Here is a 16,508-nt window from a genome sequence, read left to right as displayed (position 1 = left end):
ACCAAGTGGCTCCCCCTCCAGAAGGCTGCAGTGCCGTTAACACCCACAAACACACCAGCAAGGTGCAGGCAACAGACTGACAGGTGGAGCACCAGGGCCTCGCAGGAGCTGCGGCTAGCGATGCATAGACCAGTGATGCACAGACCGGAGCCAAGCAGGACACGGGTGCAGATGGGTGGGCGCTTGCTGGAGGAGACGTGGAGACTGCCGGGAGGGCGAGCAGCCAGTGAGAGCAGCAGGAGGAGGCTGAGTGAGGCCGGGAACCCAGGAGGGGGTGGCAGTTGGGGCTGGGAGAGGAGGGGCTGAGTTGTAAAGGCGAGGCTGGTGTTCCTAGGACCAGCTTTCCAGGTGTGGGGCGTTGGGGGATGTAGAGAAGGTCAAGGCCACCTCTGGTCTGGAGTAGTGGCTCTCGTGGGCGACAGCTGTGTGACGGGGACCTGACATGGGCACCACTAGGCATCCTTTGTGTCCCGGAGAGACAGCGCCAGTCGGGGTGCAGGTGCTAGCCCCCGGCAGGGCTTTGGGGAACCGCCCACTTACAAAGTTATCTAAGAGGTCTTCTGCTGTCACGGCGGAATCATGCCAACAGACGCACTACCCTCCGTCAATGAAACGACTCTTGCGGGAAGCCCTCGAACATCACGAGGTTCAGAAGAGGTTCTCGTACTGGAAAGTTCGTAAACCACAACCTGGGCTTTGCAGCCGGACAGAGGGGGCTGAGGTCTGCACTCGTTGGTCGAGTGAATGGGGGCTGTTTTGGTAGGCTGGGGAGCTTCGCTTTCCTTCCCTGGAAAGTGACTGCTTTCCTTGCTGAGGGCCTCTGAGCACAAATGGCATAGCCCGGTGAGGCCTCCCGGCACATGATGGCGCTCGCACCAGTCGCTGCTGTCGTCGTGGTTTGGCGCCTCCAGACGAGCGCGCTCGCCGCCGGACATGGCGTGCCGCTGGGCCTCAGCCAGGAGCCAGGCGAGGGCTCCGGGAGGCCTGGTCCGCGGGGGGCCCCATTGGAAGAAACTCTCCGCTCTTTATCCTTAGAAAGCAGCCCAGATGGTAGATATTTTTTGTAAAAGCTCACAAATAAAGATAGATGTATGTCCCTCCTTGCTTTAGTCATTTTTAGCAGCACAGGGCGGGTCACACAGACGGCTCTCTGGAACTGCGGGAGGTGGAACAGGTTTGCACATAAAGCAGAGCTGGCCGTTTCAGAGCAGCCGCTTTGGAAAGGAGTCTTTTTACTTCAGCCACACCCCACCCCTCGGAGTCTGTCCCAGTGTCCCTAAGCCCATGGTGTTTGGACAGCTTCTCACACACACACACACACACACACACACACACCACCCCCCCCAGCATTCACACTCAGAACACCTGAACCTGTCAGCTCACACACACACACACACACACACACACACACCCCACCCCCCCCAGCATTCACACTCAGAACACCTGAACCTGTCAGCTCAGGGCCGGGTCTGGACACCCAGAGAAACCTGGGAGGAAAGCTCTGTGAATACCAGTGCCCCTGAGATCAGCATAGGATTGCAGCGGGCAGGGGAGAGCAGGTGGGGGCACCCTGGGGCAGGCCCTGGGTGCCCATTCTCCCGGTGTGGTGTCAGTCGGCCCCAGGCTTGTGGGCCGGTGCCTCACCCATGCTCGTCCTGTCTTCTCCTTCTGTGAGTAACTCGCCTATTGTAGTATCGGTCCAGTGTAGGTGTTCCTCGGCCATGATGGGTTCGGTCCCCGTAAACCCAGTGGTAGGTCGCACATGCTGTCAGTGGAAGATGCACGTGACATACCCGACCTGCAGAGCGTCATAGCTTGGCCCAGCCCACCTTAAACGCGGCTAGACAGAATCACCTTGCTGCTGCTGCCCAGCATCGCAGAGTATCTTACCCCAGACCCCTCGCTCTGCAAAAGACCCAAATTCAAAATGTGAAATGTGCTTTTACTGAATGCACATCCCTTTCACATCATCGTAAAGTCAAAGCTTCGTTAAGTCCAACCATCTTAGGTCGGAGACCATCTGTACTTGCCCCTCTGGCCAAGGAGTAAGCAGATCAGGTTCACAGCGGCCCCTGTGCTTTGGAAGGACCCGTGTGGTTTTCCCTCCGTGGGCCCACTAGCCTTCCTGTCACAAGACCGCAGCCTGACGCCCACAGCCGTGGCCTTCACCCACACTCAGCGTACAACCTCGCTGGGGAGAGGGTGGGGGAGCCCAGGTGAGAGTGTGGGGAAGAAACAGTCACTCAGTGTGGTTTTTATTGTGGCTCCACTGAAAGGCTGCCATATTTTGCTGTGCATAGTGCACACTTTTTTGCCCAGGTTTCTGAGGGGAAGATAAGGATGCGCATTATAATTCCCCCGTGTGTGATGCACACCACGGTTTTGTGTGTGCGTTACACACAGCAAAATGCGAAGTTGCCCAAACTCTCCGTGCACCTTGAGCTTCCTGCTCAGACATTTGACGACACGGTTGAACTTGGATCAGCCGGAAAGTTCGTGGGATGAAAGGTAGATTCAGCCCCACCTAGAATCTGTTCTCCTCACTTTTCACATTAATTGAAGGCGGTTAGAAAAGTCTCCCAGCTTCTCCCTTTTCGTTGTTTCTAGAAACCGTAGGAGTCTCTTTCCAGTACAAACTATCCACACCATACATGACGTTTTGTTTGTTGTCAGAGCCTTTTAGTCCTCTGTGTTAGATAAAACCCTGTGTGTGTTAGCTTTCGTCAGCAAAGTGTAATGAAGGTTGTTAAGAAAATCAGTGAGTCTAACTGCCCCGGGCGGAGTGAGGGTGCAGTTGCTCACCTGTCACGGCCATTTGTGGGTCCTGGTGGCTTGGTTGTCGTGAGCAGAGACTTGTCACAATTAATCAAATGTTCTGAATGATTACATGCCATGGTAGTGTCACGTTCCTACACACGGTTAGGGGACTTCTGAATCTCTCGCCTTTGTAAGTGCGGTAACTCATAGATGCCTCGATTTTTTTCAATGCGCAGCTTCTGGACTGTGACCAAGAACTCTACAGGAACTTCCCGCTGGTGATCTCCGAACGCTGGCAGCAGGAAGTGGTGGAGACCATTTATGAAGCAGTGAACACAGACACAGATAAAATCGAGGCCAGGAAGAGAGCTAAAAATAAGCAACTTGGCCACGAAGAAGGTAAAACAGCTAATGTCTCTCAAGAGGTTCCTAAGGCAATGGATTTTCAAAATGTCTTGTAAAGCTGAAAAAGTCTTTGGGTTACAAAGCGCTCTCTGGTAGAGAGGGGAAATGTCATAAATTATTTTAGTTCTGTCTGTCTTGGAAGGATTCAGTGTAATATGTTTTTTTAAGATTTTATTTATTTTTAGAGAGGGAAGAGAGGGAGATAGAGAGAGAGAGAGAGAGAGACAGAGAGAGAGAGAGACAGAGAGAGAGAGAGACATCAATGTGCGGTTGCTGGGGGTTATGGCCTGCAACCCAGGCATGTACCCTGGCTGGGAATCGAACCTGCGATGCTTTGATTCACAGCCCGAGCTCAATCCACTGAGCTACTCCAGCCAGGGCTTTTAGTGTAATATTTCGAAGCTGCAGTCAACATGTAAATGAGAATGCGTGGAGACGGTCAGCAGTGTTGTTAGCCTGTCCTCCTGGAGCACTGGGGCTCCTCGGGAGGTTTCCCTGGACGGGCGAGTGTGACAGGGCCAGGGCCAGCGTCCTGGGCATCCTGGGGCCGGTGCACCTGCTCTGCTGAAGCTCCGCCCTCACTGCCTGGCCGTGCTTCATCATTTTTGAACAAGAGGCCCACGTTTTCAGTTTTTGCTCGGCCCTGCAAAACATGTGGCCGGTCCTGGTGAGGCACTTAGCGCTGCTTGTCACTTGTGAAGAGATACACGTGTGTTAACACACTCATGTTACAAACAACATTAAGAAATGCCAACTCATAGTTGTATTTACAGTAGTCGAGTGGCCTATTATGATTTTCAAAGTAGAATACATAACATCGAATATTAAATAGATCATTCATTCTTGACCCCCTAAATACTGTCTCTCTTTGATTTTTCTAAGATTTTATGGCTTTTGGATATTTGACTGGATTGTGATGGATGATTATGGCAAGATGCCCTTTTGTTTTGCCTCTCAGCAAAGACCTTTTGAGGTTAATTTTGTGTAATAGAGCTACCTGGAGCAGTTTCCCATTGTGGTTACTTTGGTGGGGTGTGTGGGAGCATCGTGGTAAGGACTGTGCGTCCTGCCCAGCGTTTCCTAGTAGCATTTGTCACCTGCCCAGAGAAGCACCCTTGGTCCTCGACGAGTCGCCCCTTGCTCACAAGCCCCCTGAGCGGGCCAGGAGGCCGGTCCAGCCCTTCACCGGTGCCCACCTCTGTTCTCCAGGGAAAGGGGCTTTGCCTCCAAGCTCCTCTGCAGAGGAAAGGTCCATGGAGATCACGGTGGACGGTGTTCGCTGTAGCAGGTGTCACTCAGAATTGATGAAGTTCTGTCCAACGTCATTTGCTCCGGGGAAGGCTGTGGTGTCACCAGAATCTAGACAGACAAAAAAAAAAAACCCTCAATGTCCTTGCTACAGTGTTTCCTTTTAATGAAAGCTATAATTAGAATGCCGAACAAATTAATGAACTTATCTTCATGTATAAGTAATTAATTTGGGCATAACTAGGTCTCCGATGAAGATCTCAGAAGTCACCTTCACAGAACAAAGTAGTCTGGGTTTAGGTCTCTGAGGTAAAAACGAGCAAGACTCAGACTTTAAATACACTTTAGAAGTGCAGACACTTTTCCACTGAGATGACACCTCCGATCGCCTGGCATCTCCGCTGCCCCTCCCCGGTCCGCCTTCTGTGGTTTTTTGCCCGCTGGCTCGCATCCACGGGACACAGCGTGGGCGTGGCCTGCGCGCCTGAGTCTGCATCTCCCGCCAGGGGGGACGCTCCCCGAGGGCGAGCAGTGTCGTCTTGCTCACTGCTGAGTCCACGATGGCTGGAACCCGCTCGGCACCTCGCTGCTCGCTCACTGTTGAATGAATGAATGAGAGTGAATGAGTGATTTTAGCACTGTCACTCACGCCTTTAATGAAGGCAGAGCAAACCACTTAAAGTGAACTTTTTTTTGAGAGACAATACATCGCTATAAAAAGGCATCCAGGACTCGTGTACATTAGCTTGGCCTCTGTACCTGGCCATCTGTCTGAGAGGTGAATAAAATTTCAAGTTAGGGAACAAACAGTTTTGATCCTTGTGTTGCTTTGGCTTAGTTGGACGTGAAAATTCCCACAGTGTTAGTATTCAGGGAGAAAAGGTAGATTAAAGGGAGACACCGGGCCCCACTTAGAGGCAAAGGTTCTCGGGGTGTGGACCGGATTGCCCCCTGCTGTTCAGTGCGCATTAGCTCCGCACCCTGAAAAGTGGTTTCAGAACAGACATCCGCCCGCTCAGAGCAGTAAGCGGCCGTCGTGAACTGATCAGAAAATGGAGACGCGGCTGCTTGACATCAGAGCGAGAGCGGAAGAAACCTCCGTTCTTTAAATTCCTGGTTCCCGTGCGTGCAAAGACTGACAGAATGATCTCTGCAGCACGTGACCAACCAAGGCAAACAAACAAATTCACAGGCACAGACAGCAGTTCCCAGGGGGAAAGGGGGCTCGGGGGTATAGTGAAGGGCAGAGGGGGCTGAATACACGGTGGCGGAAGGAAGTCGGACTCCGGGCGGGAAGCACACAGTACAGTGCACAGACAATGCAGAATCCCGCGCTGGAAACATACGTGATGGTATCGACCAGTGTCACCCCAATACGTTTACAAGTTTTTGCAAAGAAGCAATGATTTCTATAACGCATATAGCTAGAAACTTGATTTTTCCAGAAAGGGTGTAATTCTTTTTTTTTTTCCTACGACTAATACAGACCTTCCGTTTCAGACCGTATTTAACTTGCGGATGTTTTCTGTTCCTCAGATTACGCTCTGGGGAGAGACTGCATTATGCACGGGTACATGCTGAAACTGGGAAACCCGTTCCTGACTCAGTGGCAGCGCCGGTATTTTTACCTCTTTCCAAACAGGCTTGAATGGAGAGGAGAGGGCGAGTCGCGGGTGAGTGTCCTGCTTATCGCCAAGCCCTTACTGCCATTACATTGAGTGCCGTGTGGTTATTCCGCATTGCTGGCATGTTCTGTAAAATACCCTCCAAAGCTCTGTGCATCAGTTTTAACTTGTATGTGTGTATGAGGTTTTGACATTCAAATGGTAACTTTTAGACTTCTGAGTCAAGGATTTGGTGATGTCTGCAAATAGAGTGTGTTGTTCAGTGAGGCCCAAAGCAGACAAGTTGGAAGAAGGCTGGAGAGCAGTTGGGTAGATCCAAAGAGAGAAAGTACCTAGGACTTCAAGTCAGATGGAGGTGTTTAAATCCATTGCTGGGCGGCTCGGGGACTTTGAGGCCGTTACACTGACTCCCTGAGCCTCAGTCTCCTCATCCGTAAAGTGGGAGGAATAGAAGACATAACCTCCATTACACCCTTTTGCAGATTCGCCTTCAGTGAGGTGCTGCTTAAAAAAGCCATTTAATACGTAGCAACCTTTGGGGGTCCAACTCGTATTTTATGAAGAGGGAGCCGGGGCGTAGAGAGGGAAGGTCTGGTGCCCATGACACAGCCGGATGGTTCCGTGCGGGGTGATCTGACTGGGACCCGCCTGTGCACTCAGCGTCTCCCTGCACAGCCAGCCTCCCGTAGCAGGGGACACGTGGCAGGAGGGACGCGGTGCTGGGCCCCAAGGCACAGTCACCACACCAAACCTCCTGTTGTCCCTGCCTTGCCGGAAGCGTGTAGGTGGACTGCTTACAACAGACAGGAAGATACAGCTGCTCCGTAAGGTCCTTGCGTGAGCTAATGTTCACGAACAAGATAAAAAGCCACGCTCGGTCCACACGATCCCTTCCAGCAGGCCAGGCAGCATGCATTAGGCGCCTCCTGGGTGAGGAGCCCCAGGCTTGTCGCCATGGGGAAAATGTCTCTGCTGTTGGTTCCCAGGGTTAAAAGCGCGGCTGGTGTGTTGGCCCTGTCCCAGCAGGGCCCGTCCGTTTTCCAGCGGTCAGCAGCCTGGGGAGGGGGAAGCCCAGACCTCGGTCACCTGCCGTGGGCGTGTTTTTAAAGCCCATTGGTGAAGTTGCTGTGTAATCACGAGTGGCTGTTACATAGAACATTCTTTTTTTCCCCTTTTTTTAAATTGCTGTTCAAGCACAGTTGTCTCCATTTCCCCCCAGCACTCCCCACCATATTACATTCTTTATAAACGAACAAGATCTTCTCACTGTTACTAAGGCCGTAAAAGGCATTTTGTAAAAATTAATGCACCTAGGTTCTGAGTTAAAATTATTAAGACCCTTTGTGGAGGGTCCTGAATTATAACTCAGGTACGTATTATACAATACAGTATGCAACATATATTGTAATGCATAGCTCTGTATGCAGTCAGCACCTGAACTGTGATTCATATACAGTTTATGATTATTATTACTAATATTATTATTATGTGTAATTCTGGATAATGACGGCCATGCGTACACTGGGTGCTGCTGTGCACTTTGGACAGAAATTGTCCCCCTTTTCAGGATATCTGAAAACTAAATAAAAATCTTCCTTTGCTCAACATCAGATGCAATGAGTTACGTAGTTTTGAAAGAGGCAGCGTTCAGTGTTCTGTGTGAGAAGCTACATAACACGCACGGGGGATGGGCGGTGTCAGAAAAAAGCAGACGGGAGCGTCGATGACGGTGGTGCTCCCACTTGGGGTTCCTGGAGTGCTCCCCCAAACACGGGAGATGGTGGGTGAGGTGCTCCGGACACCGCAGCATGCCCCTTACACAGTGAGGCTCTGGGCCTGGTGTGACAGTCTCCCAAGGACGTCGCCTGTGTTTGCCACATGGTTCTGGTGTCCTCCAAGTAGCGGGAGCCGGCGTGCCCGGCCTGGCCGAGCGTGTTCTGGGCGGCGGCTGAACCGCAGCCTCGCAGCGCAGCCCTGGCCCCCGTGAGTGATGGGAGCGTTCCCTGCTCCCTCACCGCACTGTGCGGCCGGCAGAGCCGAGATGCGCGTGTGATTCAGAAACTTGGGGCCGCGGTCACTCAGACGCCGGGCCCGCGCACAGGGAACGGCTGTGCTATTTGGCCTCACACAGGTGCTCCTTTCTTCGCAGGTTTTTTTTTGTTTTGCACTGTTACGACTTGAACTCTTGTGTGTGGCTTTCGTTATGTGAGTCCTCTCGCCCCACTTCTAGAACATCACCAGAGAAAGAAAAATGCCACATATTTTTGTTTACATTTCCTAAGTTGGTAGTTTTCAGTATTTATTTTACTGATTTGACTTAAATCTTGAATGACTTGAAGTAATTGACGCTTTTTACTTTTATGATTAGCAAAATTTGCTGACCATGGAGCAGATCGTGTCGGTGGAAGAAACTCAGATTAAAGACAAAAAGTGCATTTTGTTGAGGATAAAAGGAGGGAAGCAGTTTGTCCTGCAGTGTGAGGTGAGTCTTGATCATTTTTTACGGGTGAAGTTTAGACCAGTATCTGTCCGTCTATCTACGTTCAGAAAAGATAAATTACTTCTAGAGAAGCAAATGTTAGCACACGGGAGGAGGAAGTACGTGAGTTAATTCGATGACCCCGACTGGAAACTCTGCCCAGTCATTAATAAGGGCCTAGAGTTTTACTTGCTACATCATTTTCCAGATCGTGCAGCATGTTTGAGTTGGAGGCTGGTCTGTTTAAATAAATGTAAGATACCAGAGTGACCAGTAGTAGATACAAACATGCATGTAGTTAATCTCCTTACCACCTGTGAAGGTGTGTTAAATTCATCACAACTCCTCAGCTGCGATGGTTCTGACTTGAGTTGTGTTGGAAGCCAGGGAGCGTGGGTAATCTCTGGACCGACACCGGCCGCGGTCTCGGTGGGGTTGTGCAGGGACTGTCTCCTCCGCAGGGACCCCCAGCGGGTACACCGCGGGGGGAGGGGGGACAGAGACCTCTGGCCACCACCAGCAGCGCCCACGTGTGTTGGCACAATGCAGCGTGCTGTCACGACCTCTCTGTGTGTTTCCATTCAGAGCGACCCCGAGTTTGTGCAGTGGAAGAAAGAGCTGACGGAAACGTTCACCGAGGCCCAGCGGGTGCTGCGGCGGGCCCCCAAGTTCCTCAACAGGCCCCGGCTGGGCGTCGTGGAGCTCTCGAAGCCGCCCCTCTGCCACAGAAACAGCAATGGCCTCTGACACCCGGGGCGGGCAGGGTCCTGGCCTGGACGGGGCCTTGCGGAAGTCCACACCGGGTATCTCCAGCCCTTGAAAGGGAGCCTTCCGGAGGAGAACGAGGAGCAGAGGGTGGATCCACTCCTTTCCGGGGTTCCTCCGCCGCTGGGGAGACCCCGGACGCCGAGATGCTCCTAATAGGAGTCGTGACCTTGCTCAGGCCCGGGGCCGCCTCCCCCCCAGCAGAGTGCTGCCCGCACCATCCCACTGTCCACACGCAAGACTACTGAAGAAGAGGAAGTTCTTTCTTTGCTACACACTCATTTTGGTACCTATGAACCTAGAACTCGAGGCGACTCCTACTTATCACTTGGATTTTTACGTCCGATATCAAACATACCTTTGACTTTCCAAGATGGAACGTAACTGCCCGCACTGTGGGGTGATCGGTCGTCCCGGTGCGGCCATGTTTCACCCATAAACAGTCACTGCCGGTTCCACGTGTCTTTGCTGCGAGCTGCTGGGGGTGGGTGCCGGCCGGGGGCTTCCTCTGTGCGCGTCAGAGCCCCCTTCGTGGCCTGGGGCTGAAAGCCGAAGGCGGTCCCTGCGCAGGCGGCACTTGGGCCCCCGCCGGTGCGGGTCTGCCTCTGCCTGGGGAGCCTGCAGTCCGTGGGGAGCAGAGGGAGCGCGCCCGCAGAGGCCCCAGGGGCCCCTCAGCACCGAGGGCGCTCGGTGGCGGTAGACCATCGGGAATGTTTACAGCGACTCTGGGGGAGGGAGGTGGCAGTCGGGTGTTAAATTCAGGGCAATAACGACTGTCAGAAATCTTTGCATTCGGGGGTGAGGCTGTGGGGTGTGCCCTCTCCGGCCGTGGTGTGACACGGTAGTTCCGGATCCTTCTGCCCGACCTCAGAAAACATATCAGCGGTGGATGTGCAAGGGAAGGAGACTGTTTCACCTCTTAGTATAATTTAAAATGAATTTCATTGAAAAAAAGAGAATGAATGTGTCAAAATGGGTCAGCTGTGTATGTGGACTTTCACGTTGTCATCTACCTGTCGTCAGTGACTAACCCTTCACACCGGGCAGGTGGCGCGGTGACCGTGACATGGGAGCGTGAAGATGGTCCCCCGATCCCAGGGGCGTCCTCTCCCCGGCGAGTGCCCCGCCCCCCTCCCGCCCCGGGAATGCCGGCTGATGAGAGCAGGGTGTTTCCCCCAACACCCTCCGTGTCATCAGACGAAAAGGTCATGATCATGATGACTTTGAAAGTCCACCTGCGTGTCCTGCTCGTAGTGCAGTCGCATGTACGTTGCCAGGTCAAGTACACGTGACTTGCCCCCCCCCACTGTCCTGTCCGTGGTATTCGTGGCGGCTCCCCGTCTCCGTGCGTTTCCCTGCCGTGTTCACTGGGAAAGGGAGCACCGCTTGAAGGACACTCTGTTTTCAGAGTTGGGGAGATGATTACCGAAAGAGTCTTTTATTTTTCACGGGAGTTCCTTTGGAAAAGAAATTTGGAGGATTGCTGTCCATCTCAACTGTTCACTGGAGTTTAAACGGACACACTGCCACCTGCTGTTTCCAGCACAGGGGGCGGGGTGTGGCCTGCAGTCTCGGTTCGGGAAGGGAAGAACCGTCATTAAGTTCTGTTTTTTTTTAAAAAGGCCAAAAAGCCCACCGAGACCGAAGAGCGGTTTGTAAAGAGTGAGGGTCCCCAGGCTTGTCGCTGCCCCCGTCACCGCAGACACACACACGGACGAGGGGTCGCCCAGCAGCTCTGCAGAAGGCACCTGGGCCCCTCAGGGTCTGGGCGTGGCGCCCCACATTTCCTGCCCGGGGCATTAGCCTCACCAACTCGCTTCTCTCTAGAAGGTACAATTTTTGTTCTGGAGTGGAAGGGAAGCTGAATCTCTTTTAGAAATTTAGAAATGGCTCGTTAGAAATATGAACTGGAATCAGATGGCTCAGGAACCCTTACGCCCTGACTTACCCCCAGTAAGCTTTTCCGTTCCCCTGGCTCACACTTGGTGTGCAACGGCGTGGCCAGGAAGGATGTTACCTGCATGGGGGTAGGTTACTGCCGGGGGTGGAGGGGGGGTGGCAGCCCGCTCGGGCAGGTCTCTGGGATGTGGGGCTCCTGTGTGGCAGTCCTGTGGGGGCCAGTCTGGTGCCCGAGGCCCTTCTGGCGGGGGAAGTGTCCTTGCTGCCAGACGGGAGACGCCCCTGGGCGCCTGTGGGTCAGTCAGCACCCGGTGCCGGCGCTGCCAAAAGCCATCGATGTGGAAGTCCGGGTGTACGTGGCTGTTTCAGGCGGTGTTAAGTGTCATTCCCAGATGTTTGACCCTTCCTGTGTTTGGACCATTAAAAAAAAAAATTCTGCACAAGTTGTCTCGTTATTTTAGAGATATGTATACGAGTATGTTTAAATGGTTGAGGTACTTAAACGCTGTCAAAGAAGATTGAATTGATATTATTTTTATACAGTTATGTTATAATAAGTCTATTTAATAATTCAGAGGAATCAAAGTCTAAAAGTAATAGGTTGCTTAAGCTGCTATACAATATATATGGAGAAAATTTAAAACTTTCACGAATCCGAGGTCATTTTTTTTTTTAACCTAAAACACTCTCTTTGGTGCATTTATCCCTCCCATCATGATTTGTTCTTTTACATGATATTTAAAGATGATGTTTCAGCAAAACTTGTAGAAATCAGCTCTTACATCACTGCTGCCGCAGATGGTCCTTCCCTCGTGCCTCTGATTGGTCAATTCACTGAAGTTGCCGCTTGGATTCTGTGTCTGAAAAGGAAACGCCGGAGGTCAAGGTGCACGGAGGAGGGGAAGCTCGGATGGTGCACCAAGGCCAGGAAGACGGCAACAGCCAACGGCAACCCGCTTTAAGCAAGGTTTACTCTGCTTTTCAGTTGGACATACATCATAAAATATTAGAAACAGTTGTTTTAAGGCCCTCGATGACCATTAAAAAAATCATTGACCAATTAACAGTATGATTCAACTAGATTAAAAAGGCCAAAGTGTGCTTTGTTTGGTAATGATTTTTTACTTCATTCAGGATTATAGTTGGACCAATTCAAGACACTGGACTTGTCAGTGGAACTGATTTTCCTGATGTTTCAAACTGTTAACCTAGAGAGAAATAAAAGCAAAATTCTCAAAGTTGGATTTTTTTGGATTGATGTAAGTCTGTAAAAAAACAAACAAACTTGAAAGTGTGTTGGTTTAAGTTCATACTTACCTTGTGCGGTTTCATCATGTGTGATTTTTTTTCGTCATCACGTTGAGGGACGTGCTTTGGTGTCATTCAGAGATGCTTGACAAAGCAACTGCTCCCCATCCGGGCGACAGACCTGTCGTTTCTACCCAGAGGGGAGTTGGGCGTCCCTGGGGTCTGTGCCAGGTGGCAGCCGGAGGGGGGTGGACTGGGTGTCACAGAGAGAGCAGTGGGAGAAATGGGGGAAAAATCATTCCCTTGCCACCATTGAGCACCCTGATTACAGAGAAGTCGACCAGTGATTATTTTGAAACTTGGTCCTTTACTTTTGAACATGGAGCTGCCTAAGCTCTGAAGAAGCCCTTTGCTGTGTCCACGAGAACCTTCTGTCGAAACTAAGTTGCTACCGTGTGCCATTGAGCACCCTCAGGAAGGCACAGGGGACCCCGAGCTAAAGCCCCGTCCCAGTGTGTGTGTGTGTGCCTTGCGGCCGTAGGGGGGACCATGGCTTCTGGGTGACCGTGGGTGCTGGGTGCATTCCCCCAGTGGTCACTTTCGGACATGGCTGCAGACCCATTGAAACTGCAGTAAAACCCCAAGAAAAACAGGACTGAGCCTGCTGCTGCTGCTGCTGTACCCATTTCTAGAGTGAGCTCGGATGGTTCGCATTTTCAAAACTCTTATTTCTAAAGATCTAACATGGTAAGGTTGACTTCAGGGGCTGGAATTAACTTAGATTCATGTTAATGTAATTTTTTCTTAAATACAGGCCACATTTTTAAAAAAAAATACAGTAGAATTCACGGAAGTTGAACTCTGAAAAGATAATCCCTCATTTTCTCAAGTCAGTGTGGGCTTTGGATTTCCTTTGTCCTCTGAGATAAAGAGGAACAGGTTCCCCCTTAGGGCAGCATCCGAAGGCCCCAGGGTGCCAAGGACCAGCCCCCTTGCTGCCTCGGGGGCCCCACTCCCGACAGGCCTGGGTTGGCGGTGACCGGTAAATGCAGCACCCTGCCGTTTAAATTGCCTTTATTCAAACACACACACACTACAGAAAATGGGTTAGCAGTATATGCATTTCATCAAAATACATGAAAAAAACCCTGCATTTTAGAATGAAATAACTCACATGCTTAGAATGAACGCTCCTATTCCTAACAATCTCAACATCATCTCTGGAAACTGGTAATGATGCTTCCATTTTTTAAATTTTGTCCTAATATAAAATGGAAGGGTACAGAATGGAGAAATATTTCTAATCGTGTGTTTATGTTACAAAGGACTTGAAATGGGATTTGTTTCTCAGCTGACTGTGTCCCGTGATGTATATGTTGTACATGGTTTATAAGCTAAACACTGGCTATTTTTAGTTTTATTGTTAAATCAAATTTTCCTATGTTTTAATGAATTATAATAAATAGATTTGGCTCTTGCTGGTTACCATATAGATTGCTCAACTCCATACATATAAAACAAGAGTTCCATTTTAGCACCAAAGCATTTTATATGATTTATCGACTCCTTCAGTTGGTTTTCATTGAAAACACTCCTTATCCTTTCTGCTCCTATTTATGTCTATAGTTGGTAATTTAAAGAAATGGCAGCCCTTTGAGTCTTCCCCCAATAACATCGGAATCCCGAGTATAGCAAGCGGGGCACATGTCTGCCCCCCGCCGTGGGCTGTTCCCAGCGAGAGCGCACCCTCCGGCCTGTGCCGAGAGCAGAGTGCGCTGTTAGTGGCGTCCAGTGGCGAGCGCGTGGGAATCTGCTTTCCTCTACCTCTTCCAAAGGCCTCCGAGCGCTTTGCTGTCGACTGGCTACCGGTGGAAGGATTCCAGTAAAGCATTCCTTCGCTGTCACTCCCTGGTGATGTCGATCTGGCTGTAAAGCCCTGGCCTTGTGTATGAGCCCCAGCGAGCACGCGGGTCAAGGTCCCTTGAAGGTCAGCCTTCAGGAGCTGAGGTTGGCCCGCAAGGCATCCTTCATGTCTTACTCTTCTTGTGCCAAATCACCACCATCAGTCTTGCCATTGCCTCAAGATTCAACAGTTGCACGTGATTTAGCAGGTCCTTACCGGAAGGTTCCCCGGGCACTTCCTGTTCCTCACAAATCCATTGTTTGAAAGTGCCGCTTTGGGAAGTGGCCTGTTTGAATGGGACTTTCTTCTCGCTGTTTCAAGATGCTTCAAAATAGGAGGTCACAAAGGCAAAAAAGCCTTTGTGTTTGATTAAAACTTGGCGAGAGGTCCTTCTGTGTGGACCGTTAAGAACGGTCCACGAGCTCACGTGCGAAGTAGGATGCTGCTCAGATGCTGTCGCATGTCCACGGTCCCCCGAGCTGCTGTGTGGTGTGTCACCCTCCGCAGTACTGTCTTTTACAGTCATTTCGGAGCAGCGAGGCTGGTGTCTCTGTGTTGATAAACGGCGTATATAAATCTCAATAAAAAGGATCTGGACAAAGATGCCTCCCTCGGCGTGCTGCTTGTCCCCCTGCCCTGCCCCCCTCCTCCCCCCTTCATTAACAATGGCGTTTATCAAGCTGTGAGACAACAGGAGGTGACTCACTTTGAAGAATCCTGACTTTGGGGGAAACTCACGGAGAGGCTGATTTTACAGAGAGGAAGGGGTTGGCCTGCCGACAGGCATTTCTTTTGGTTTCGTGGATCGTCGGAGCTCAGCCAATGCCGTGGCTCCTGGGGTTTGGGGACTGCCTGCCCGTTCCTCCTGTAAGATGTACTGAAGGGAGGAGAGAACGCCAGGGCCGTGAGCAAAGCCAACGGGCCCATCTCGTCTCCAGTCTGTCCAGGAGCTATGCCAGGCTCCCCAGCATACTCCCGGGGGGTCTTGGGGTTGAGGCCTCTCACTCTCCATCCCTGCTCGTGCAGAGACATACTAAGGACCCCATGGTGCATGCGCCTGTCGTGTGGAGGAGGTGTCCCCAGAGCCACAGGGCCTGGGCAGAGCTGTCTGTGGGTCCACAGGTGGAGGGTAGGGTGGGTATTTCCTGTCCTGGAGCTGGGAACGCCTCCTGGGCGTTGCTAGTCAGGAAAGAAGGAGATCACGGTGGGGCCCTGTAGCCAGCGAGTTTTCCTGGAAGGTGTTTGTGCTTGCCAGTTTGAAAACCTCGCAATGCCTGTGTGGGCAGCTCCTGGGGCAGAAGCAGCCTGAGGGAGCCCGAGGCCAGATGCATCACGGAACTGAGGCCCCTCCTGAGAGGCGCACATGTCCAGTGTCTCCCCAGTACCTGGACGGAGGGGACAGCCCTGGGGACCCAGCTCCCAGCAAGCTCTCTCTGGTCCTCAGTGTTCTCATCCCTAAATTGGAGGAGTTGGATTAGATGCTCTTGCGGGACCATCCCAGCCAAGCACACCCCCCACTTCTAGGGGTAACTGTGAGGGGTTTAGGGTGGACGTCCCCAAGAGCAAAAAGGAAAGGCTCCCCCTCACCGCCTCGTGTCCCTGGTTTCTCTGCATTGCCTTATGGGTAACTGTCACTGTCCCTTAGAAACCAAACCTCCAAACCTCTTCCTCTTCCCCAGATGTAATCCCTATTCTGGATTTTCTCTAATCAGCCGCTTTTCTGAGTTTTCCATTCATCGTTCTCTTTTCTTGCACGTTTATCATCTGTGTAGAATGGTGTCCCCAAATGACATACTGCTCAGTTTGTCCATATGGGACTTGGCGTAAACGGGATCGTCCTATACAAGGAATTTCGAAGCTTGCCCTTCACTCACTGCACGTGATGCTCTCACGCTGGTCCGTCCGTGGACCTGTGGCCGATCCGCTGGCCTTGCTGTGTGGGTTTCAGCAGCAGGAATGCGCTGCGTTTATCCATGCTACTGCCGATGGGCTTTTATTTCCTTCACCGTCTTTGTCTATTTTCTCAAACAACGCTACGTTAACCATCTGTGGACATGCCCCCTGGAGTACTGGTGTGAAGGTTTCCTCGGGGGTGGAAGCCGAGGGTCGTAGGGTGCACCCCAGGTTCACGTGTTCTAGAAAATACCAAAATTGTTTTCCAAAGGTCCTCGGCCAGGTG

General features: G+C 51.6%; 1 protein-coding gene across 1 annotated transcript in view; it reads left to right on the top strand.

Moving 5' to 3' along the window:
- The window catches only part of GRK3 (G protein-coupled receptor kinase 3), a 114,694-nt gene extending 102,272 nt beyond the window's left edge, over window positions 1-12,422 (top strand). Inside the window, exons 18-21 of the mRNA XM_045841765.1 lie at window positions 2,994-3,156; window positions 5,947-6,083; window positions 8,404-8,517; window positions 9,100-12,422. Of these exons, the coding sequence (XP_045697721.1) occupies window positions 2,994-3,156; window positions 5,947-6,083; window positions 8,404-8,517; window positions 9,100-9,261 (576 nt within the window). The 3' untranslated portion in view covers window positions 9,262-12,422. The remainder of the gene's footprint in view (window positions 1-2,993; window positions 3,157-5,946; window positions 6,084-8,403; window positions 8,518-9,099) is intronic.
- The last annotated feature ends 4,086 nt before the right edge of the window (window positions 12,423-16,508 follow it).

Source organism: Phyllostomus hastatus, unplaced genomic scaffold (assembly GCF_019186645.2).
Source record: "Phyllostomus hastatus isolate PE091 unplaced genomic scaffold, TTU_PhHast_1.1 phas_contig_1162, whole genome shotgun sequence".
Lineage (NCBI taxonomy): Eukaryota > Metazoa > Chordata > Mammalia > Chiroptera > Phyllostomidae > Phyllostomus > Phyllostomus hastatus.
Note: the sequence above shows the minus strand (reverse complement) of the source record. Positions and strands in the feature narration are given on the sequence as shown.